At 32.4% G+C, this 24,845-nt stretch overlaps 2 protein-coding genes across 2 annotated transcripts; both read right to left on the bottom strand.

Annotated features, from left to right (window-relative positions):
• Positions 1 to 562: 562 nt before the first annotated feature.
• LOC127715757 (uncharacterized) lies at positions 563 to 9,910 on the bottom strand. The gene is made up of 5 exons (XM_052221906.1): positions 9,825 to 9,910; positions 4,650 to 4,720; positions 3,398 to 3,509; positions 2,309 to 2,385; positions 563 to 1,873 (listed from the first exon to the last, which is right to left on the bottom strand). The coding sequence occupies exons 1-5, from the start codon at positions 9,908 to 9,910 to the stop codon at positions 1,434 to 1,436; spliced, it is 786 nt and encodes a 261-aa protein (XP_052077866.1). The 3' UTR covers positions 563 to 1,433.
• Positions 9,911 to 12,880: 2,970 nt separating this feature from the next.
• Positions 12,881 to 23,530, bottom strand: LOC127714764 (uncharacterized). Its single transcript, XM_052220806.1, has 6 exons — positions 23,400 to 23,530; positions 22,120 to 22,202; positions 19,475 to 19,580; positions 17,423 to 17,496; positions 16,674 to 16,709; positions 12,881 to 14,339 (listed from the first exon to the last, which is right to left on the bottom strand). The coding sequence occupies exons 1-6, from the start codon at positions 23,489 to 23,491 to the stop codon at positions 13,651 to 13,653; spliced, it is 1,080 nt and encodes a 359-aa protein (XP_052076766.1). The 5' UTR covers positions 23,492 to 23,530; the 3' UTR covers positions 12,881 to 13,650.
• Positions 23,531 to 24,845: the final 1,315 nt, after the last annotated feature.

The following is a 24,845-nucleotide window of genomic DNA, read 5'->3' as shown; positions in this document are numbered from 1 at the left end:
AAATATACATTTCTATGATTATAGTGTATTGGGCTGATGTAAACTGTCTACTCGGTTGACTAAGTTTTTATCCTGGATATCCTGCGGATTTTCGTTGACAGAAGTATATGAAGCTCTTTTTCATCCATGTCTGAATTTATCAGTACATAAAATGCAAATGACAAATACGCTTAACTTTGAATAAATTATAAGAATTACCTTATTTCTTTTCTACAAACCTTTGCAGAAATGTTTTTGAATGATAGTATTAGTAAATAGAGAGACAGCATACAACGCCAATCCATCTTGAATTGATGAGGAAATAAAGAGAATAGATAAACCGCGTCATATTAATCCTAAAACAAATGAATAATGATTGAACCTAAAGTCTATAGTTCTAAAATCTAAATGATCTCGATTGAAATCAATAAAATATACCACATCATCAAGGAAATGGCGATAAACAACAAAAAAATGTAAAAGTTAACGACGATCACAAAATGACACTGAACGGGAAACTGTCAAACATTGTCAACAGTACAAGACCAATAGTCTATTCTTTCTATGTTTTAGGAGAACTGAAATAATTATTATTAATGATTATAAAGAAAAAATCAAAAAATGTCTTAAATAAAAGGTACAGATACCAAGGGGCCAATCATATATCATTAGTCGAATAAATACCGATAACACCATGACCAAAAGGAAATAAAACACTACAAAACACTACAGCGAAACTTAAGATTGGGCAACACGAACCCCTAAAAACAAATAGGTGCATACAGGTGTTCCGGTTGGGTACAGATAGGCACGTGAACGTGACTTTTAGGAAGTTTTTATTATTTTGTGTTTCTTGTCTTAATATTGCTGATATGAGTTATTGAACACACACGTTGTCCATTGATTAAATATTCTTGAAATAATTTTTCAATTTTGACTTTCTTTCCATGATCCTATTATCATTTTGCGTCTACAGATCATTACATATAAAATGAATAAAATTTTTAAAAAATACTGCAAACTTGTTAGCACAAAAATGTCTCTAAACTGAGTTTTAATTCAAAAGTACCAATGTGACAAATAACTCAATTTCACACAATTTTTAAAAAGTTATTTAAAAAGCATGCATCTAAGAGACGGGTCATAGTATCTCAAAAAGAAAGGGAAAATCTGTTAAATATTCGTCAATAAGCATTCATCTTCGCAATCAGATTCATCCTCTCCATCTTTCGTGATGAATTTTTGTATTTCTGTGTCTTTTTTGGTAATCCTTGATTTCAATTCATTATAGACATGTTAATTCTCTAGAGTGTCCAGTGTTAGTGATTGATGTGGATTTAGGTATCCGGAATCACTTTGGTTATCAACTGAAGTTGTTGCATTGTCCCCATCGTTCACTGTGGAGCTATATTGATGAACATCCATCACTGTAGATATGATTGGTTGATAGGGATTCATCCGCAATCCCCTTGGTTATCAGCTGGAGTGGTTGCATTGTCCCCATCGTTCATTGTGGAGCTATATTGATGAACATCCACCTCTGTAGATTTGATTGGTTGGAACGGATTTAAATAACCATTCATGAAATCATCGTTGTTCAAATGATTCCTATCATTATTTACTTCCTTGTCCTTGACCTTTACTCCCCTTGTCGCAGTTTTGATGTTGTATAAGAATGTCTCCTCAATCTCTGCATATTCATTTTCATCTGTGTTCTTATGTTCATTGTGCCAGTTTTCATGAGGATTTTCATTTGATTTATTTTTGTCAAATGATTTCTTTTTTCCATTCTTTTTATAACAAATGTATGCTATCAAGCTACAAATAATAAATGCCATCAGACCTATACTTCCGATATAAATTATACTTTCCTTGTTTGGAAACACTGAAAACACTGAAAATAAATTTGTACAGATATTATACACAAGGTTCAAATTCATTTTTCATGCAATGTTCATGCAATAATTTTGATTGGGGTCTGTGTTGTATTGTTTACGATTCCTGTTACCCCTTTTATGTTTTGTTATTTTTCAATAAAGAAGATTTTATTTTCGCTTTGGTTATTTGGGTCTTGAACCAGTTTTTGAAAGCTCGCTTAAAACTTACTGAACTTCATATATACAACGTTTTACAGCTATAAAATAGGGGAGTAGTTTAACAATTTTCAAATCTCAAAAGTTGATTTAAAATACAAGTCAAAGTACCAAACAATAACTAAGAAAATGGCTTAAAGTCCAAAAGGATAGAGACCGGGTTCGTCGATAGGATTAGACTTTACCTAGACTAAAAAATAACTAATAACACTAATATTTATTTTTTTATATTTTACCTGTAGTTGGAGTAGTGGGTTCTGTTGTATGATGTTGATCAGTTTCATCTCTTACACACCCATCAATGTGATTACAGCTTAATAAATTGATAACAAGAAATTAAACAAGTGATTGAAAATTTTCTCTGTTTGACACATAATTTAACGCGATATTAAACTTACACCTGTAATATTGTCAAACATCAGGCGTTTACATTTATTTCAAATTTTGTAATTTATGATAGCATTATTTCATATCAGCAGATTAAGTTCTGTGAGCTTGATTTCAGCATGGAATTACTATATTGATGCATATAAAATAAATAAAATAAATTTTAATAACAAGGATGTACGTATCTTTATCATAAATTAATCAGTTCTTTTACCTAATCGTTTTTAAACCATGTTAATACATCATTGACTTTCAAATGTTTCTGTTTGAGCGTTCCTGGTGAAAGGAAATCCAGACAAAGCGCTTCAAACGTACGAAATTTGAATACAACTGCTGGTGAACTGTTATTCCCAGAGGTACCAACAGATCAGTACTCAGACATGAGTGCTGCGGTGATGACATAGTTGATAACACACTAATCATAATTTATCCGTTAAAAAATAAAGAAATTATTAAGAAACTAAGGTTCAAACTACTTATGTCAAATTTAGCCTCAGGTGAATTTAGCTATTCTTTCGAGACACCTGTTGGTCATATATTGCTCCACACGCATTCAGATGCTATTTAAATATCCATGAATTTTTGTGTTTGAGCGCATTGGATGAAGGAAAAGCGCTTTCGAGTGTGCGAAATTGATAAAGTGATATGTTCATTTATCTTTAATGTATGATTTTTATTCGCAGACGTTTTATCAAATGTGGTAGTTCACATCAAGAAACAACCAGGACAATCACATGTCACAATACCCCCTTCCCTCGGATCGATACACCTGACGATATCGGAATAAATACATTCGGTTTTATGTAAGGTATGATTTATTCAACATATTTTACACACAGAAACTAACAGATGCAAACATAAATACATATTGAACACAGATGATAAAATAACACATCAGTTCACTGTGATGCAGATGTTTGTGTTTCTTTTAAATATACCTCTCTTTTTCTTTACAGGAACATTTTTCTATGCATCTGTATCCGAAAAAGTTTGACGAACATGGCTTACATACTGCTTCCTCAGGATGAGTAGTAAAGCCGACTGGACATTCTAAAACCCAAACACAAATAGTCTATCTAAATGCATATTTCTTCCAGTACTGTTTCACAATCATATTTTACAAATTTACATATATAAGTAGTAAATAAGATAACTCTACTGAGATCACGTAGGTGGAATTGTGATCTGACCCTAAGACCCTAAGTACTAGTGCATCCTCATCACCCTGAACCTTGGATCATACATATGTATATGATATGAAGACACAAAACTACGTCACTGCTAATTATAAATTATCGAACTTAAAAAGTAAAAGGTAACTTTAAAAGTCTAAAACATAATGAGTTACTTTAATCTTAATATTATAGAGAAACAATTCTTAGAAAACGATATTGTATTGTTTTGTCGAATAAAAAAATAATGTACACTGTCAATATGCACTAAATAATGTTTCTACAAACCGTTTTTCTGAGATTAGGCCAACATTTGCATAAATTCATCATCCCAATGCAGACGCCATAAGAATTCGTATCAAACATACATTTTTCTATTTCAATAAAATTGATCTTACAAAACAATGAGCGTGCAGATATAGTTATTGTAGTCGTTAGGTCAAAACAATTTCCTTTTACAATCGTAAAACTCAAAACACAGCTACTTGTGTATGACAGGAATTCATCAAAACAATATTTCCTTAATTTTTTAAATCGCATTGTATTGCCAAACTTCTAAAAGAACATAAAACTTGATAAGTATACATGTAGATTTTTAGACGACATATGCTCTAGTTGTTGTAGTTATTAGGTCAAAACAATTTTCCTTTTACAATCGTAAAACTCAAAACACAGCTACTTGTGTATGACGGGAATTCATCAAAACAATATTTCCTTAATTTTTTAAATCGTATTGTATTGCCAAACAAAAAAAGAACATAAAACTTGATACAAGTATACATGTAGATTTTAAGACGACATATGCTCTAAAAGAAAATCCATATTTGTTTTTCAAAACTTATCAACGAAAATGTTTGTATGTAGGTATGCAGATATGTATGGAGCTATCTGTCTGTCTGGTTAATATGTAGGTATGCAGGTATTTATGGAGACATCTGTCTGTCTGTCTGTCTGTCTGTCTAAAAGGAAGATATTTGGTAACCGTCATACAAAGGCACATCTAAAATGAGGCACATACCTTCACATGTTCCTCCTTTTAAGACGTAGTTTGAGCAGCAGTAATATTGGATCTTCAAAACGGTGCCTTTCCTACAAGTTATATCGTATCTTATATTTTATGAAAATTTTATTCATGAATGTGACACCATATGAGTTATATGCTTTTACATCGGCAAAATTTAGTATCTCGTTTTTCATTTTTTTGTGAACACTTAAATGTAGTTTACAATAATAAAATCAAAACTTATTTAGAGTGACATTAGGTACTCAGTGTAGGTTTAAAACGATACCATTCAAAAGGAAATGAAGTAGATCAGGTTTTATTTCATTTTCATATGTTCATTTTACCTTATATCAGTAGAACGATCATAATGTCAGGGTTACATAAACTGTAGCAGAGTAAAAATATTGTTTTTTGAGATATGTTGGGAACGATAAAAAATATTATAACAGAGTATTGTTTTGTTCATTCTGTCAACAATCTATTTAGTATTCACTTGCTCCGTTTTCTTTTCCTTGAATATCTATTCATTCATTATTTTTAATCATTTATCTTTTGACTATTATTGTATAAATTTTGACTGATCTGATGCTAGAGGGTTTAAATTTTCAGTTATTTACTTGACCTTTTGACTTCTTGTAAAATTAAATTTGTCACAAGCTTATTATTCGTCGATTGGTCAATTCTGCTGTAAAATTAATTCGATATTCTATAGTAGAATGTTTAATCGTATAAAAAAATATATACATTATTTATTAGAACCGTTCTTGTTTATCACGACATATAAATATTTTGCATCGGTTTGCTTTTCTATATATATCTTGATCTATTTATATTGTCAACAATGTCAACAATGTCAACATATTTGATTTTATAAAGTGATAATGCTAAACAAAAATGATAAAGAGATTTATCTTAGTCCTTCCGTTGATATTTTCTCAATTTTTCACTTAACAATACGAAGTATCCACAATAAACTGTTTAAAGTATCTGCAATGAAGCAGACATCTTGATAAACATATATAAAATTTAAGCTGTTACCATCGAAGTAAACTTTTTAAACTAAACCACGACCTATTCAGATTCTGATAATCTAGAGCAGATTCAGTTGGAAGCAAGGAAAATAAGGGAAACGGAAGTATTTATTCTTCTAGGCGACAATACTAACATGTCTAAATTTATCACTTTTCATAATATAAACCTGGACAAAACAGTTATTTTTAATACTTAATCATTCTGTTTTAGAAATTGAAGTCAAATGGTATCATGACCATCTTCGAACGTAGCTCGTTTTTTTGGTATCCGTGCCCACCGTCATTTTACATCAACTTTATAAAAATTTGGAAGCTTTTTGTTTCAATGTTTTTCAAAATTTATGTTGTAAATATACACACTGTAGTCATTCATAAATATATTTAGAAATATACTGTACCCTTACATGCAAAAAACTTGATAAGAAGATTATGGAAATGAAAAAGGCGAAAGATTCCAAAGGGACATTCGAACTCATAAGTCGAAAATAAAGCGACAATGCCATGCCTAAAAAAGAAAAAAGACCAACCCACAAACAATAGTAAACAAAACACAAAATGGAAAACTAAAGACGGAGCAACACGAACCCCACCAAACCCCTTGTGTCATCTCAGCTGCTCCGGAAGAGAAAGCAGATCCTTTGGAACTTGTCGTGTTGCCCATGTTAGTACAAACCCGGTAATAAGTCTAATTCGGTAGATCACATTTGGGAGAAAGGCAACGGGATTGTAGTTACGACAATTTGAACGTATCCGTCGTCACATTTGAAACAGATATTCTATAACGATCAACCAACTTGTGATGGCGTCCGTAAAATTTACGAAGAAATGATTTCAACTTTACCACTTGGAACTATTGGTTTAATAGCTTCCTTGTGAGCAGCAACCCTGTTTCAAGGAAATTATGATAGAAAAAACAAGCTCTGGGGTATCGTATCAATTGGGGGATATATAATCCGTATGCAGGCGCTGCTGGGATGTTGCTGTATAGAAAAGGACAGTTCATAATTTGGAAACTGCAATCATCTGTTTTGTCGGAAAGTTTTGTTATCAACCGACACTCATTATCAATTTCTAAATGTAAGTCAAGATATGAGGCAGACTTAACTGTATCTGGTGTATCCTTTATCTCAAGTTCGATTGGATAAATGCGTTCAACATAGTCACCAAATTTTGAATCATTTAGTAAGAGAACATTATAAATCATTTATCTTCAGTGTCATATAATTCATATAAAAACAAGACAAGCAAGTTGGTTCATGTGTTTCATATTTGATTTTCGTAAATTGTTTTCTTATAAAGTAGGCCGTTAGTTTTCATATTTTTCATGTCGGGGCCTTTTATAGCCGACTTTACGGTATTGGTTTTTTCTCATTGTTGAAGGCCGTACGGTTGCCTATAATTGCTTATGTCCACTTCATTTGAACTTGAGTGGATAGTTGTCTCATTGGCACTCATACTACATCTCCTTATTTTTATATTGTTGTATCAAAACAAAAAAAAATGATTGTGTTTCTGAACATTATGCAATACTAATACATCAGAACTATTTTTGTTTACAAAGATATCTGACAATATGATATAAATATATGCGTACAACTCTTCCTGACTTTCAATTGGTGATTTAAATCCCAACTCGTTCTCTTATCCCGTGTCTGTAGTGACGTGATGGATTTTAATGAGTGATTTCAATTCAAGCTCGTTCACTATGCCCGTGTCTGTAGTGTCGTTTTGGATTTGAAAGAGCGTAATCTATGTATTACTGGTAGTCAGGGATTTCGTTACCACAAATTTGTTAAAACCTTTAAAAGATTTGGTTTGCAAACGGAATAGCACATCCTAAATTTTTACCGTGATGTTGTTTACCGAGCCCGAAAATTTAGAAACGATCCGGGTAAACTTATCAATTCTTGAAATAAACTTATTCTAAAAGATTACCAATTCAATACTGTAATTAGATCTTTGAATATTGTTTTTATTGGTGTCAATATTTATTTTGTGATCAGTAAATTAAAACCGTACTAAATATTATTGTTATACACATAGGCACTTTCACGGTACAACAATCTGTCGATACCTATATTTTGGTATTGCACAAAGTCATGTATTTCTCTGACTGTTAATGACGTCTTTACACTAAATCCATCGGATGTTGGATGTTTACTGATTGATATTTTAGTCTTAAATATATGATTTTTTTATTAGTTGTTATCGACTTTGAACTAGCTGTCAGTAACTGCGAATACTCTAAGGTCTGTACGTTGGGTCTTTTGTTGTTAGGGATGTATAAATACGTTGCCACGTCCGGTCTGTGTTTTTGTTAGATGTCTTTTCTGCTTTGAATCCATCTGATGAGTAAGCCCTTTTCAACTGATTTTTTAAGTGTGTTCTTATGTTGTGCTGTAACACGACTGTTCCGGGTTAGGGGGAAGGGTTGAGCTATCACAAACATGTTTAACCCCACCAAATTCTTTATGTGTCTGTCCATAGTCCAGAGCCTGTAGTTCAGTGTTTGGCGTTGGTTCATGTCTGTCATATTTGTTTTCCATAAATTGTTTTGTTATAAATTAGGCCTTTAGTTTTCTCAATTGAATTGTTTCACATTTTTCATGTCGGGGCCTTTTATAGCCGACTATAGGGTATGGGTTTTTCTCATTGTTGAAGGCCGTACTGTTGCCTATAATTGCTTACATCCACTTTATTTGAACTTTGGTGGATAGTTGTCTAATTTGCAATCAAACCACATCTCCTTATTCTTATATAGAAGTACTTTAAAGGTAATAATTTTTTTTTCTCATAATTTCATGAGCTAAAAGGGGTGATTTTAAAATGGAAAAAAACTCTGGTAATTGTTTTAGGAAAATGATAATGAAAATGACGTTCTACATTTCAATCCTTGTGTTGTCTTTTGTTATTAGAATTATGATTTCAGATTGTCCCTTGGTATCTTTTCTCTCATTTTTGAAATAGAAATTTTGTCCAAACACAAATTTACATTTTTGGCCAAAATCTCTTCGCCCAAGTCCTGAATGTTTTACATGAGTTGATATAAAGAAAAAAATATTGAGAATAAGATGAGAATAAAATTTCTAACTAGCTAAATAATTGGCTTGATCACAGCACCGACGATGCTTTGGTTAAATTTCGTTTTCCGTATTTACTCATTAAAAGTCCTTCCTCAGGAAACACTATCTTTTCATAAACGATAAACCAATTTCATTCACGAAAGCGATAGTATAAAGAGCTGTTGGAACAGTTACAGAATTTATGTATGTTAACTAGATGTCCTTCAATCAGTTTATTAAAAGGAAATTATAACATTATTGATATCATCGATTGATTCCGGATATTAATTTGATTTGTACGTGCATGTGTATCCGTCGATTCTTTAGTATAAACATCGGTAAATTAGCTATAAATGGAAATGAGTCAAATATCAACCAAGGAACCATATTACAAGGGTGTAATCAACTGTAGGTTCCAGGACAACCTTCAACATTGATCAAAACCCTTTTTATATAGCAAGCTATATTTGTATAAAAGGTCCCCTCTCCCAAGATAGAAAATTCTGAAGCAATTTTAAAGAAATAACTAATGACCTGCATTGTGCTAATATAGTAAAACGAAAATATTATGAAAAACATCAATCAAAAAAAACCACTTGAATACAGGCTCCTGGTTAGGAACAGGCACGTTAAACATGTTTGTGGGCGGTCAACGCACCAATCATTATATAAACAATGGTGTATCAGCACAAGAATTGAACTAAGAGGACTTGCAGTTATTGAAAGCTAGTCAACTGTCTCGATTTTAATCCAATAAATATACCATTGTTTCCAGAGGAAATTCTCAATCAGTACACATCAAACGGATTTTGTGTAAAGACGTCATTAGGAGTCCGAAAAGCATATTCGTTTGCAATGCTAAAATATACATGTAGGTATTGACAGGATATTGGACCTAAATTGTTAATAACTAGATAGCAATATATAATACAGTATCAAATTCAGGTACAAACACTTCTGAATTATGTCTGATGTACGTACCATTTGGAAACTTGTTCCAAAGTTTGAATAACTTCAAAAAGTATCTTTATAATTTTCAAGATATGTTATTACTTTTTACGTGATGGGATTTACTATTGATAAATCATAAGAAGTACCTTTTGTGTCTGCTACAAACATCTGCAAAATGACCATTAAATAATGCCAATGACACAAAGAAACTCAGACAACAACGCCACACCATCATGATTTTATGAGGAAATAAATGAAACGGAAACATTCTGTGATTGAAATGCTACAACAAACACATAAAAAAAACAAATCTATGTGTGTTTCATAACAATGTAATTTGGCTTTTTTTAACTGTTTTGATTCGAGCGTCACTGATGAATCTTTTGTAGATGAAACGCGCGTCTGGCGTTAAAAAAATTAACCCTAATACAGAATTTAGATACATGTAGGTGGATCACTATCATTTTTCTACCACCTTCATGTCTTTGTCTTTGTCTTTTTTAAATAGTAGTGCCTATCGTTTTTTATTCATGATCATATTCATATCTTTGGTTTCAAATGTAGTCCGTCACAAGTATGTGTTCGGTGATTTTTCAAGGGACACTGTAATCCAACTAGTTTACTCGACTCAACTAGCTGCAAACCTAAATAAACCTTATACCATATGCTAAAAGAATATGTGTTGAAATTGAAATACTGTCATTCCAAACATGACAAAGACAATATTCTAATCGAGTACAGTATATAACAATAGAAAATGAATAGGATAGCTGTCAATAGAAGATGAACGGTTGTCACGTTAACCAAGTATTACAAAAATAAGAAGAGGTGGTATGATTGGCAATGAGACAGCGCTCCACAAGAGACCAAATGACGTAGAATGTAACAAATATAGGTCACCATACGACCTTCAACATAAAGCAAAACCCATATTGCATAGCAACATAATGAAGGTCCCGAAATGACAAATTTAAAACAAATCAAACGAGAAAACTAACAGCCTGATTTATGTATAAAACAAAGATAAACAGGAACAAACGACAACCACTGAATTGTAGGTTCCTGACTTCGGACAGGGACATACAGAATGTGGCGGGGTGAAATTTGTTTGCTTTGCGGGCGCACAAACCTCTCACTAACATGAGACAGTTGTACATGTTGTACATGTAACAGGACAACATAAGAACAATATATTAAAATCAGTTGAAAAGGGCGCAGCACGTCAGATCGATACAAAGTACAAAAGTAAAGATCTGATAGTACTCGCAGTTACTGAAATCTAGTTCAAAGTCCATAACAACTAATTAACAAATAATATATCTAAGACTTAAATATCAATTAGTACGCATCCAACGTCCAACGGATTAAGTGTAAAGACGCTATTAACAGTCAGAAAAAAAACATGATTTTTTGCAATATCAAAATATAGGTATCGACAGATTGTAGGACGGTGAATGTTCATGGGTGTAGCAATACTTCTTAGTTAGGTTTTAATCTCTGGATAACAAAATCAATATTTATACCGATAAAAAACAATATTCAAAGATCATATAACAGGGTAAAAGTTGTAACTTTTAGAATTCATTTATCTAAAGAATTGATAAGTTTACCCGGATCGTATCTCAATTTACGGTATATGTCTGTTTGGGTTATTCATATCACTCAATTTTGTCAATACGACGGAATTTCGTACACATGTCATACAAGTTAGAGGTTTAGCTAGCTATAAAAGCGGGTTTAATCGTTTATTTTCTTAGGAAAGTGCATTTTCCAAGTCAGAAATATGACATTTGTATTCCAGTCGTTCCGTTGTTGATATAGTCGAACGTTTGGTGTGTTCTGTTTTATGGACTTCCCCTTTTGAATTTACCTTGGAGTTCAATATTTTTGTTATTACATTTTAAACTATAATCGTTTCTACTTTTATCCGTTTCTCCTCCGAAAAAAAAAACAACACCGAACTACATATGGTTGAGATAGCCTCAGATTTGATACCGGCACAACATGTGATGGGGTAAAACTAGGTGTATGTGCAACAAGTCCCAACTTGGATTATACTGACTAACTATACTACTAAAATGACGAGGTCCAATTTGTTAGCCAGCATGACGTAAAAACGACGAATCAAAGAATTCAATTTTATATATAACTAATATAGAACAATGGTAATGATTAAAGATTACACCATTCCAGGCCCTTTTGTTTTCCACATAATTAATATTACCAAGAAGTTCCGGGTCAAATCCGATACCGATACCAATAGTATATGTCACATGTATCCGGTTGTAGTAAGAAAAACAAGACGGGTTCAAACAGAAAGATTTTAAAGGCCGAGAAAACTGTGCACCTTATATTCAGCATGAATTTATCATTTATTATGAATTTATGACAATATGAATACTTTAAAAATAAAGGCAATAGTAGTATACCGCTATTCGAAACTCATAAATCGATTGAGAAAAAAACAAATCTGGGTTACAAACTAAAACTGAGGGAAACACATCAAATGTAAGAGGAGAACTACGACACAACAGAAACACAACATTAAAATGTAACACACACAGAAACGAACTATAATATAACAATGGCCATTTTCCTGAAATCTAGACTAAAAATAAGGCCTAGGTTATTTCCAATTTGTTAGCCGGCTTGACGTAAAAACGACGAATCAAATAATTCAACTGTATATATATATATATAAAATATAGGACAATGGTGCTGATTAAAAATTACACCAGTTCAGGCTCTGTTGTTTTCCACATAATTAATATTACCAATAACTAACAAGTTCCGGGTCGACGGGTTCAAACAGAAAGATTTCGAAAGCAGAGAAAGCTGTGCACCTTATAACTTTACCAGATGCATGACTTTATCAGATGACTATACAAATACTAAAAATCCAGACTAAAAATAAGGCGTAGGTACTTTAATTCAGTCACGAACCCGCGATGTCGCGGGTGTATTCTAGTAGATCGTAAAAGTAAAACAGACAAAAAAGACCTGCAGAGGGCAGCTACCAACCGGAATCTGATCTGGACTGTTATTTGATTCTGACATGGACTATTATTTGATTCTGACATGGACTGTTATTTGATTCTGATAATAGGGGTAAGTACAAGGAATGTCTACCCTGAAAGAGGAGAGATCAATTTACCCCGTATTTGTTTCATTCAAAGCTAGTATGGTCGAAATCAGAAAGCTGTTCACACCAACTGAAATTTTAATCATAACTAAAATGTGTTTTGAATAATTTACATATTTTCCATAAATTTAAAAAAAAAAAAAAAACGTGTCTATAGCATAAACTAAAACATGCTTTCATCAATTTAATTATTTCCATTAAAGATAATTACGTACTTCAAATTACTTTTAAATATACGAATTTGATTTCATGTCGAAAATTCTGCATGTTTTCCATTTATATCTGAAAAGCAATTTATAGAATCACTTCCAACCGATTTGGGATTTTGAGTAAGAGTGTCCTTTCTAGATAGTTTTGATTAAACACTAAAAATTTCCCAAAATCTATCAAATTCTCAGTTTGAGCTGTCTTTAAGAATTTATATTTTGTAATGAATAAGTCATACAATTGGTACCAGAGAAAACAACCAAAACTTTGATATTTAGTGAAGTTTGAAAAACGTTTATTATATGGCCCTGGTGCAATAATTAAGGAAAAATATTTTTCTTTATGTTTTTCTTTACTTTCCTATGTAACATATTTGGTAAGTTGACTTTCTGACGTATACATTCAATTCGTTTTCAGGTATTTGCAATAAATATTTAGCTGGATTTTGAAATGTATTTATCACAGTTCCGACGTAGAAGCGACTGCGATATAAAACGTTATTTTTTATGGAAAACATTTTTTTAATTTGTTTACACGTTGTTCTTTCACATTCATTTTGAGAAAATATGGTTTTTCTAGTTTATGTAGTTTTGTTCATAAAGCAGTCGGTTTCATTTCCATGTTTAAAGAGAACATGAATTTGTGTCTTCTGCTTTCACTCCATCTTTGTCGACTACGTCTTCTGTAATATTACTGGTTGGAGCTTCGACAATATCTATATCTTTACATTCAGTATAGTCGTGTTTAAGATCTTTAGTATCCGGTGTGGCTTTAGATTCAACAATATCTAAATCTTTACATTCAGTATAGTCGTGTTTAAGATTTTTAGTATCCGGTGAAAGTGGTTGATATGGATGGAGGTATCCAGAATCCCTGTAATTATCTTCCGAGTTGTCTCCCTTCTCTGTGGATGAGTACGCATGAACATCTACTGCAGAAGAAACAACTCTTTGGTAAGGGTTAACAGAACTGTCATTGTTGCCTTTTTCTTTCTTCGAATGCTTGTTTCCACCTTGCTTAAATGATTCTTTTTCTTTGATATTTTTTTCTTGATTTACTGCCAATTTAATATCGGACAAGTACCGTTCGTCAATTTCGTCATAATCATTTTCATTCGTGTTCTTCTCACCTTTGGTCCCATGAACCTGAAACTTTGCTTCCATTGCCAATTCATCAGGCGTTTGTTTAGACATATTTGATCCAGCTTTTCTTTTACCCTTTTTATAACAGATATATGCCATTAAAATACATATAACGAATGCCAGTAATCCAGAACTACCAAAATATACACCACTCTCCTTGTTCAGAAAACCTAAAAATGGTAATTAGATTTCCAAAATTTTCACAACTACAGTGAAGAAATATTACAATTGAAAAATTTAGGATTTCTCTGTATTGTAATGTTATGATTATTGACAAATATTAATACATTTATTTTCGTAAGGTTTCCTTATTTGAGTTATATTACTAATTATTCTGCATAAGACTGAAATAAACCAAAAATGATAACACACTACGATGTCAAACTAAGAGATATATACCTAGTCGTAACAGCTGTAATAGTCATTGATATACTTATATATCATGGAGATCGTTTCCCTTCTACATGTTTAGTTTAATTTTACAATTAACATGAATCTTTCGCCTCTCTTCTTAACCCTATAGGCTAGATAAAGAGAGGTAAAAGATACCATAGGGACATTGAAACTAAACTGACAAAGCCATGGCAAAAAAGGAAAAAAGACAAACGACAATTTACAAAAAGCAACATAGATAACTAGACTAAGCAACACGAACACCACCAAAAACCCCAATAAATGTTCTGAATGTTAAATTGAATATAAATGAGCACGAAATATTACCCTGTCCTGCTGTACTGATTCAGGCTTTGATGTATGAAATCTTCTATGGTGTACATCAACCGATATTAGAGTATAAGACGGCACGACTTCATATATTTTATTAATAAATGTACTGTTTTGCTCTTACATTTATATACAGTCTGGGTGAAGCGAATTTGTTTTTACATTTTATTCTTAAAATAAATTTGTCAAGCCTTCATAGAATTTTATGAAATTTGGATAGAAAAAAAGTTGAATAACAAAATAACAAAAATACCGAACTCCAAGGAAAATTCAAAACGGAAAATCCCGTATCAAATGGCAAAGTAAGCTTACACACATCAAACGAATTGAAAACAATTGTCCTATTCCTGACTTGGTACAGGCATTTCCTTATGTAGAAAATGTTAGATTAAGTCTGGTTTTATAGTTAGTTAAACCTCTCACTTCTATGACAGTCGCATAAAATTCCATTATATTGACAACAATGTGTGAGCAAAACAAACAGACATAATAGTGAAAAAATTTCAAAAATAGGAGTACAGCAGTTAACAAATCTAAATCACTATAATAACAAACAAATATGTCAACAACAAAAACCAAAACGGCATATAGACAAAGAACACAAGCAAAACTGAAAGACAAGAATACAAAACAAAATGACCATAGCACAATAACACAATGGAGGGATGTACATGTACCGAGCCATGCCAAAAGAATATCACCAAAAATGAACTAAACAGTCAAGATTGATGATTTACAAATACAAATATTAGTACACTATAACTCGTATTAAGATGGTAAACAAAGTCAATACCTAGAATCTATACTGCAAGACCGTCATGTAATATTTGTGAAGTTGCTACGGAATATATCAACAAGGTCTTTGTATCTTCCGATGAACTTTTTCAGAAAAAGGACGAGACGCTCTTTGACATAACCCTGGTTCAACAACTTTCTGCTCACACTGTGAAACTACCACATGATCAAGAAAAATGACCCGGATCAAACTTTAGCTCAATTCGTATAATTTTTTTTGTATTTTACTGATAAATGGGTGTAGTTATTTTTGCACAACTTAGTCACCTTTACACTTGTACACTAACAATAGCAGTCGCAGGGGAGACACAGTGTTCTGCGGAACCCTTTACAAATTTTATTTCATGTTCTATTATTTGAATTTTCAAGTCGATATTAAAACAAGAGTATATAAAAATAAGAAAATGTGGTATGATTATCAAAGACAATCCAACAGAAACCAAATGACGTTATAAGTAATCATTATAGGTTACCGTGTTGAGATTTTAGAAACTTGTTTAACCACAGAACTTGTTCGTTTGCCTGTCATACATCTCGTCAGCCGTGGTCTTATTTCTTATCTTAAGGTTTTTTGTTGTGTGAATTTTATAGTAAATATTTGATAGTTTTTGTATGTTTTATTTCCAAAAATATTAGACGTGTGGAGATTTTAAGATTGCCATATTGTACATAAATATATGTTGTTTCCTTACTGTGCATCATTTCGCGTTAGCTCTAATTCCTTGTCCGATTTTGACTGTCTTTATGTCCTGTTTTGTGTTATCTTCTCTTTAACGTTTGTAATATGTTTTGAATTTCAAATATTTTGACATCGATCATCACTGAAGATGCATTAAATATCGAAATGGGTATCTGCCGTAGTAAAATGTGTACCATTTATGTCATTGCCGTCTTATTTGTATATACCACTTTTCTTATTTTATTCAATATCAAATGTGTGAAGATAGCCAATAACATTTTCTAATTATTATATTACAGTATTTTACCTTCATTTTCATTCGCAGAGTCCTTTGCTGTCTTCTCTATAACAAACAATAACAATACAAAAACATGAAATTTTGAAAGAATGGTTTTGTTTTACTTTCATTTAAGGGATTTCATATAAAATATAATGGTGTTTGATAAGTCAAACTAATGACTCTCTTTTCTTTTTACATTTATAAATAGACCTAGGTATAGGAGGAAGGATAGATCAAGTGTTTACAAAACAAGCTTTGTACCTACAGAAGTTAATCGGTTCTTGAGATTTGGTGTTGATGACAGAGCATGGGTAGTTTCTGTTTAATTTGTATATGCTACTTTTAAAGCTTGACATGTTGTACCACTGACGTATACCAACCATCTATTATTTATAAAGAAATGTTGATATTTGTAATTACCATTTTTAATTTATATAATTTAGGAACAGTAGATATATAATTTTAAAGAAATATCCTTTAATGAAAATGTGGCATAGTCATCTTATGAAGTTGGTTTTTTTTTAAAAGCAATCACTCAAGAAAGCATGCGTTTAGGAACGTCTGTTTACCTTATTAAGTGACAAGGAAGTAAAAGCTTATCTTGATGGACGATGCACGTCACAAAACTTGAAATTTGAACTCAATGATCATAGAAAAATTAAAATCTACAAGTTAATAATGGGTTCTAATGATTCGAAAGAATAGATTTTTTCTTAAAATAAGACTGCAAATAGTTGAAAAGGAAATGCCCAAATTCCTTCATCCTAAGTATTTACCTGTAATAGGAGTTATATGCTCCCCTGTTATAAGCTGATTCGTGGACTGTATACATCCCCGAATATGATCACAGCTGAATAAATGTAGAAATATATATCAATTATCTCTAAAGATTTATTTCAATTGTTTCTGTGTTTTCGTAAAGTGTTAAGATAACATACAAATGTCTTGAAAATGAAAAACTATAATTTATTGCTTTATTCACTGTTTCGTTTACCTGCAAAGGCAAAAAAAAAATACTTCGTCCCTAAAAGTTATTATAGTATTTTATAGAGTCGACCACAATACAGATTATGATGATTATCACAGCATAATATCTATACTCCTACAGGAAGAGACCGATTTCATTAAGCCGCAACTCCTCTGAACCCATACAAAGTCGGAAATATTTGTGATACGACGTTTTGTCTTTGAAAAATCTTTTTTCCACAGAAAACGCCAATTTGGAGAAAATATCCAAATTCGGAGACCGTTATCGATCCGTGTCTTATACGCTTTCGCGCATGCTCAGTCGACGTACTGCCCGCGGAATTTAACTTTATATATAAATGATATAGGACAATGGTGTAGATTAAAAATTACACCATTCCAGGCCCTTTTGTTTTCCACATAATTAATATTACCAATAATTATCAAGTTTCGGGTCGAATCCGATACCGATTCCAATAGTTTATGTCAAAAATTACCTGATCCCTGTAACCTAATCTGTACTTTTCGCCTCTGTCAGGCGCACAACCAAACGGGGTATTCAGGACTTGCTATAAACACGGGTTTTAAACACACCTGAACTTCGTCATTATACAGGGAATAACTGTGCACCTTATAATCAGCGTGACTTTACAAAATGGCAATACGAATTCTAAAAATCCTGGCTAAAAATAAGGCGTAGGTTATTTAATTCAGTCACGGACCCGCGATATCGCGGGTATGGTCTTGTTTAATTAAAAAAATAATCTTTGTCTTTTTGTGTTAGGTAACAATAGGTGGACATGTCGCTGTCTTGTCAAGTATTGAAGTATTCTTAATGCATTCTGTTCATTACCAGTAGGCTATTCATGCATCGATACTACGGGAGTGTCTAACGACCTTCACTGCCCATGAGGGGCACGATCGGCATCGATACCATTTCGTCTAACTATTTAAATAAGATTAAGTACCAAACCACATCACAATAAAAAAGAAAGAACAACATGAAGGTTGAATACTGTACTTGCTAGAAGCCAAAATAACTTTGGTTTCACGAAAGAATAAGAAGTTAGGAAATCGAGTTATTTCATTTCTTGCATTCAATCCTGTAATGGCGTTTTAAAATGCTTGCATTCCGATATAAGCTTTCAGACTTTATGCTTGGTTTTCAAAATTTAATTTGGTACCAGATGAAAGCCAAACTATCATGACTAATTCATACATAGCGATGATAACCAATGTGCAGTTATGAATTGTCATAGATTGGCTATAGATGGTCAATAGTTAAAATCGAGTTTTAAAACGCATGCCTAGCAAAACAAAAAACGAATTTCTATGTCAGTTGCCAGTTTTGAAAAATTTTATGTTTCTATTGCAAAATAGAACAGGATAGATATTCGACATCAATACAAATACAAGTTCAATCGAAAGTAATGATATGGACTGTTCGAAAAATAAAATCATCTTAATTGATTTCGAATGATCTGGAACATAATACAAATTTTACAAAAAATTAAATGATTCGAAATATTTATGAAAGTTGTCTTTAGCGACAATGTTTAGGGCTAATATTATATTACATTTTGAAAAATCTATCAAATAATAAATCATAGTCGTCGGTATTCAAATTGCAATTCATTTAAACAACTTTTAATCTGAAACAATAACAACAGAATGCATCCAACTGTTTTTGTATTCTGTATTAAAGTTAATGTCTTCTCAACAGAAAGATAATTGTGTCCGCCATTTTTCAATTTTTAACGAACGTCATCAGCATATTAACGTTAAAAGAAACAATCCCCTCGTATTAACATTATTATGGTAACAGTGTAAAGTTTGGTGTAGTGCATATTACAATTTCATACCTTTCGTGTGCCTTGCAATGACATGTGTCTGCACATTTAATACCATACTGACCAGTTTTGCAAGGTTCGCATCTTGTTCCATTAGATTCATATCCTGTATCGCATTCTAAAATTTGAAAGAAAAAAAAGATTATCAATACACCAAATGCTATTGCAATGCTTTCTTTTATTGACATGTTTATTATGTCATTTGAATTAGTATTAATTTCATGATAGTCGAGGAAATCTTTAAGGTATACAAAAAAGAGGGATTATATACCAAGGGTAAATTATAACCTAAAAAAATAGTCAGAGAAAAATGGATAGTATGCTAGATAGAAGCAAACAACAGTTAACGGAAAACTATCATACTACGCTGCAACTTAATGTACATATACAACCAAAACCAACCGGGAGTCACGTAGCAGCCGCGGAGGGTAACCTGTTCCTGCTCCACTTTTGGTCATTGAATTGCTCATATAAAATATAGTTACAAGTCACATTCAGAGAACATGTTCGAGGGGCATTGCATTTGCGCCATTTCTTACAAAATCCAATCTTCAATTTACGCCACAAGGTTATATTTAATTTCCGCCAAAAAATAAAGACTACATTTGCGCCATTTTATAGGTAACATATTTAACGAAAAAGTTTAAATATTCATTGCTATATATCGTGAATAAGATTTTTTAGAGTATTCCCCCGGGTAACTATGTAAGTTCATACTCATTTCTAATATAAAACTGAGAGTCATTTAGGTTTAAAACTATATACTGTTCACATGTTTGAGCTAGGTGTCAAGATGGACACAGTCATTTTTGAGACAAACAGGCCATTAGTTTTTCTCAATTGCATTGTTTCATATTTTTAATGTCGGGCTGTGTCTAGCCGACTATACGGTATGTTTGGTTTTTTTATCATTTTCGAAGGCCGTCCGGTTGCCTATAATTGCTTTCATCCACTTCATTTGAACTTTGGTGGATAGTTGTCTCATTGGCAATCATACCACGCCTCCATATTTTTATATAGAGGAAATACATTTTTTTAAGAACACACATATAGGTTATCCAATGTACAGGAGTACATCTGAGCCACTGCTTACAAGTCTTGTGTCAGAACAAACTTTTGGTTTTACGTATACTCCAGTGAATAGTGCTTTCTTTTAGGTATTATGATCTCGTTAATTATAACAGAACTGTGTTCTAACATAATTATGAAAAGTCTCTCAGTGGATAGTGGCTTAATTATGGTTACAATGACTAATTTCGGAGGAATATGTTTTATTATGTAATCAAAAACTGTGTTTTAAAGTTCTTATTGAAAGTGCCTTTTGGATAACACTATTTTTATACTATTAACCTGTATTTACCTGTATTATTGGGGTAAATAAAATCTTTCATTTTGGCGCAAATAAAATCTTTCATTTTGGCGCAAATGAAATATAGTTTGTGGCGCAAATGAAAGATTATTTTGGCGAAAATGAAATGCCAATTGGCGCAAAGCAAAGCACCGCTTATTCGGTGGGCATATTTGACATGGATATTCCATAACGTTTTAACAAATTGAACCTTTATTTCCTGACAAGATGTTAAAGTGCAACTTAGGACTTATCGGCCTTCTTTCAACTCTACTTTGATTATATAAGAATACACCTGTCATAAGTCAGGAACCTGTTGTTCATTGGTTGTCGTTTGTTGATGTGGTTCTTAAGTGTTTCTCGTTTCTCGTTTTTTTATATAGATTAGACCGTTGGTTTTCCTGTTTGAATGGTTTTACACTAGTAATTTTGGGGCCCTTTATAGCTTGATGTTCGGTGTGAGCCAAGGCTCCGTGTTGAAGGCAGTACTTTGACCTATACTGGTTTACTTTATAAAGTTTGACTTGGATAGAGATATGTCTCATTGGCACTCATACTACATCTTCTTATATCTATATACCAATGTAATTTTACATAGATTTAATCCATCTGTTATTTCAATATACCGAGACATAGCAATTAGATTTTTTTACTAGAGACTCGTAGCACTAACTTTGCATTATTGACCAAGTTGAAGTAATTGTAAACCGGTAATATAACTTCACAAACCCATTAAAACTTTTAATAATCCCCTACCATTTTATGAGTTTGATTCTCAAATTCTTATTCGTCCGAGGACTAAGCATTGTAACAAAAAAACTAGTATTATAGGTAACCTCTGCAGAGGAAATAATCGTGGCCACTTTCAGGCCATCCACGGACACCTCAAAAAGCTATTTAAAGGGCTTGGAGCTTTCCCGTCGCGAAGCGTCTAGATTTTTAAAAACGTCGACATTCTTACTAGACGTGACTTCGCATTCATACATCCCGTATAACAAAACGATGACCCGCTTGTCAATGTGTTTTATTGCTAGATAGCCGACCGGGGAATCATAATCATATCAACATTTGAGATTGGTTTGTCTGAAGCATGTCGTTCTTTCTATAATACTGTAGAAAGCGAAAATCAAAAACAGTATATGTTATTGGTATTCATTTCGTGCAGTGAATTATATAAAATTCGAGATTAATAACATGTTTTCTAATTGAATAATACGTAGAGTTATCTAAGCAGCCGATCCCGGCTCACATTACTAGACATTCTACGAACGTACATTAATCTTCCACCAAGTACATATACACATATTACCTTCGCATATTCCACTGCTTTCTTCATAATGACGACAGCAAAAGTATAATGTTCTGATAACGGTTTGTCCACTGACAATCACACTGCAAATATATATATTTAAACTCTGAAAAAATAGTATGTACTGTACTAAGTCAATAGCATGTAGTACAGTTATTGTCGTTGGTTCGTTTCAGTGATATTTGTTTTTCGTAAATTGTTCTGTTTTAAATTAGGCCGTTAGTTTTCTCGTTTGAATTGTTTCACATTTTTCATGTCGGGGCCTTTTATTGTTGAAAGCCATACAATGGCCTACTTGCTTTCTACCACTTCAGTTGAACTCTGGTGGATAGTAGTCTCAGTGACAATCATACCAGATCTCTTCATTTTTATTCGCCCGTCGAAGACATGATGTAATAAGGTATACCAATATCCGTCCATCCGTGCATCAACACTTCGTACGATTACTCAAACTCGCTTTAAAATAATATTATTTATTACATTAGTTGAAATGAATTTCCCAGTGAAACAAAAACCGATAATTTCACATGTGATTCTCTAAAGTTAAGAAATATTGCATCCAATTACATTGTAAAATGTAATATTTTCTGTAAGTGTTGGATTCCTATTGAAATGGTGTTAAATTGATTTAAATCTGTCATTTCGGTGCCTTTTAAAGCTGACTATGCGATATGGGTTTTGCTCATTGTTGAAGGCCGTAAGGTGACATGTAGTTGTTAAATCTTTTTCATTTGGTCTCTTGTGGAGAGCTGTCTAATTGGCAATCGTTCCACATCTTCTTATTTTATATATGGACGAAGTTTTAAAAAACCTTTTTTAGGTTTTGGAGAAAATAGAGGTAAAAAAGGGTGGGGATGTTAAGAAAGTACAAGATTTTTGGGATTTAAATGTAATTCAAGATTGCGGTAAACGAGTTAATGTACCACTGTTTCTAGAAAGAAATGGAAAATATAGATGAAACAATGTATATGTCAAAAAGTAAAGGGGAAAGTAACGGAAATACATGTTAACCCTTGTGTATGGATACGGGATTTAGATATTACAAAATGAAACAACAAATGTGTTAATTAAAAAGACGGACAAAGCCAAACAAAATTTCAAAGGTTTAATAAGCTTGATGTATTGCTAGACTACTATATATTAAACGTTCTTTTTTCGAGGAATGTATACCAATCCTATATAATGTCGATCCTGAATTATTCTTTAAATGGAATCATACACATTCACTGCAAACAATGGGGTGTTGGTGAACATGGTACTCAAATCAATGTATATGTTACCTTTTTTCTTTGCTGCAAACTCCCAATTTAACACATTTAAATCTGGGCAGATAGAACAAAACAACACAAAATATTATTTGGCCAGCATCCATATTGGAACATCACTTACATCTACATCGAATATAAGGAAATAATTGTTTTATCAATTCAAAAACAATATGTAATTTCCGGCTTAATATACTATTGTTTAATTGTAATGCCAAATTCATACATCCAATAAAACGTAAATGTTATACCTGAACGGAAACAATTGAGCAGTATTCTGTTATTCAGTTTTATCTAAATAATGTGAAAGACAAGGTTCCGGGTTTCATGTTTCATTCATCACGATGCTTTCATTGGCTTTTATAGATTCAGCTTCTTTTCTAAGAAAGGGGTACACAGTTTTTGGAAACTGTATAATCACTTGTTAGACATTGCAAGAGAGGAAGAGCAATTTAAACAAAATAGTATCTGGTGGCTAAATATTTCGAATATTTATATTCCCACTTCTATGTGTTCATGAATTATCATTGACAGGGTTATAATTGTGAAATAACTGTTCACAAGACTTCGAAATTTTCGACATACTAAGGATTTCCAACCCAAGGAAAATAGATTACCTTGGCTGTTTTTGAAAAAAAAAAACTTTTCGATTTTTTGGGCCCTCAATGCCCTTTCACTTTATTTTGTTTTTATTTTTATTTTTTTTATGCGAGCATCACTGATAAGTCTATACACTGATAAGTATTTTATAGACGAACGCGCGTCAGGCGTACATAATTTAGTTGGTATCTATGATGAGTTTATACTTGTACAAATAAAGTCTCCTGTTACCCCGCTTCCATGTTGAGCAAGCGGTATTGTGAATATTATTTTTTGCGTACCAATTCATTTTGGGGTCCTCTTCGCGGTCCGCGTTTAAACTATGTCGATTTCTTTGAATGATTAGAGACAATGATTTAGATTTTAACAACTAAAGTTTCAAGTTTTGGGTGTTAATTTCAGGATAAAAACAATATATGTACATTGTCGGAAAATATAAAATGTATTTGTACTCGCTACGAAACAGGAGAAAAGCTCGGCGAGCCTCGCTTTTCGTCCTGTTTCTAAAGCTCATACAAATAAATTTTATATTTTCCGACAATGTACATATATTGTATATTAATATATGTATTGCTGTAAGCTCTGTAAAAATACAATAGCATTTTGCATCCACAAATGAAGGTACGGTTGTTTATTTGTTTGTTGTTTATTTGTTTGTTGTTTATTTGTTTGTTGTTTTTTTTTTAGGGGGGGAAGGGGGCTGGGGGTGCATGTTTTAATTTTTAATTTTTATGTGTTTGGTTTTTGTTTTTTTATTCAATGTCCCAACATTGATAGAATGTTGTCCCATTGGCAATCATATAATTATAACGATTGCATAAACATTTATTGGGCGGAATATCTCAAATGAACCTCCCATAT

This window comes from Mytilus californianus, unplaced genomic scaffold (assembly GCF_021869535.1).
Source record: "Mytilus californianus isolate M0D057914Y unplaced genomic scaffold, xbMytCali1.0.p SCAF_9, whole genome shotgun sequence".
Classification (NCBI taxonomy): domain Eukaryota; kingdom Metazoa; phylum Mollusca; class Bivalvia; order Mytilida; family Mytilidae; genus Mytilus; species Mytilus californianus.
The sequence above is the reverse complement of the archived record's forward strand: the minus strand, read 5'-3'. Positions and strand labels throughout refer to the sequence as shown.

What these genes read in the sequence shown, in the direction of transcription:
- LOC127714764 (XM_052220806.1), bottom strand. Translation starts at nt 23,491, where the DNA reads ATGGATGCTGGCCAAATAATATTTTGTGTTGTTTTGTTCTATCTGCCC. An exon ending in GTTTGCAGCAAAGAAAAAAG is followed by an intron (nt 22,203 to 23,399) that starts GTAACATATACA and finishes ATATATTTGCAG; the next exon opens with TGTGATTGTCAGTGGACAAA. An exon ending in AAGCAGTGGAATATGCGAAG is followed by an intron (nt 19,581 to 22,119) that starts GTAATATGTGTA and finishes TTCAAATTTTAG; the next exon opens with AATGCGATACAGGATATGAA.
- LOC127715757 (XM_052221906.1), bottom strand. Translation starts at nt 9,910, where the DNA reads ATGGTGTGGCGTTGTTGTCTGAGTTTCTTTGTGTCATTGGCATTATTT. An exon ending in GTTTGTAGCAGACACAAAAG is followed by an intron (nt 4,721 to 9,824) that starts GTACTTCTTATG and finishes TATAACTTGTAG; the next exon opens with GAAAGGCACCGTTTTGAAGA. An exon ending in ACCCACTACTCCAACTACAG is followed by an intron (nt 1,874 to 2,308) that starts GTAAAATATAAA and finishes ATTTATTTTCAG; the next exon opens with TGTTTTCAGTGTTTCCAAAC.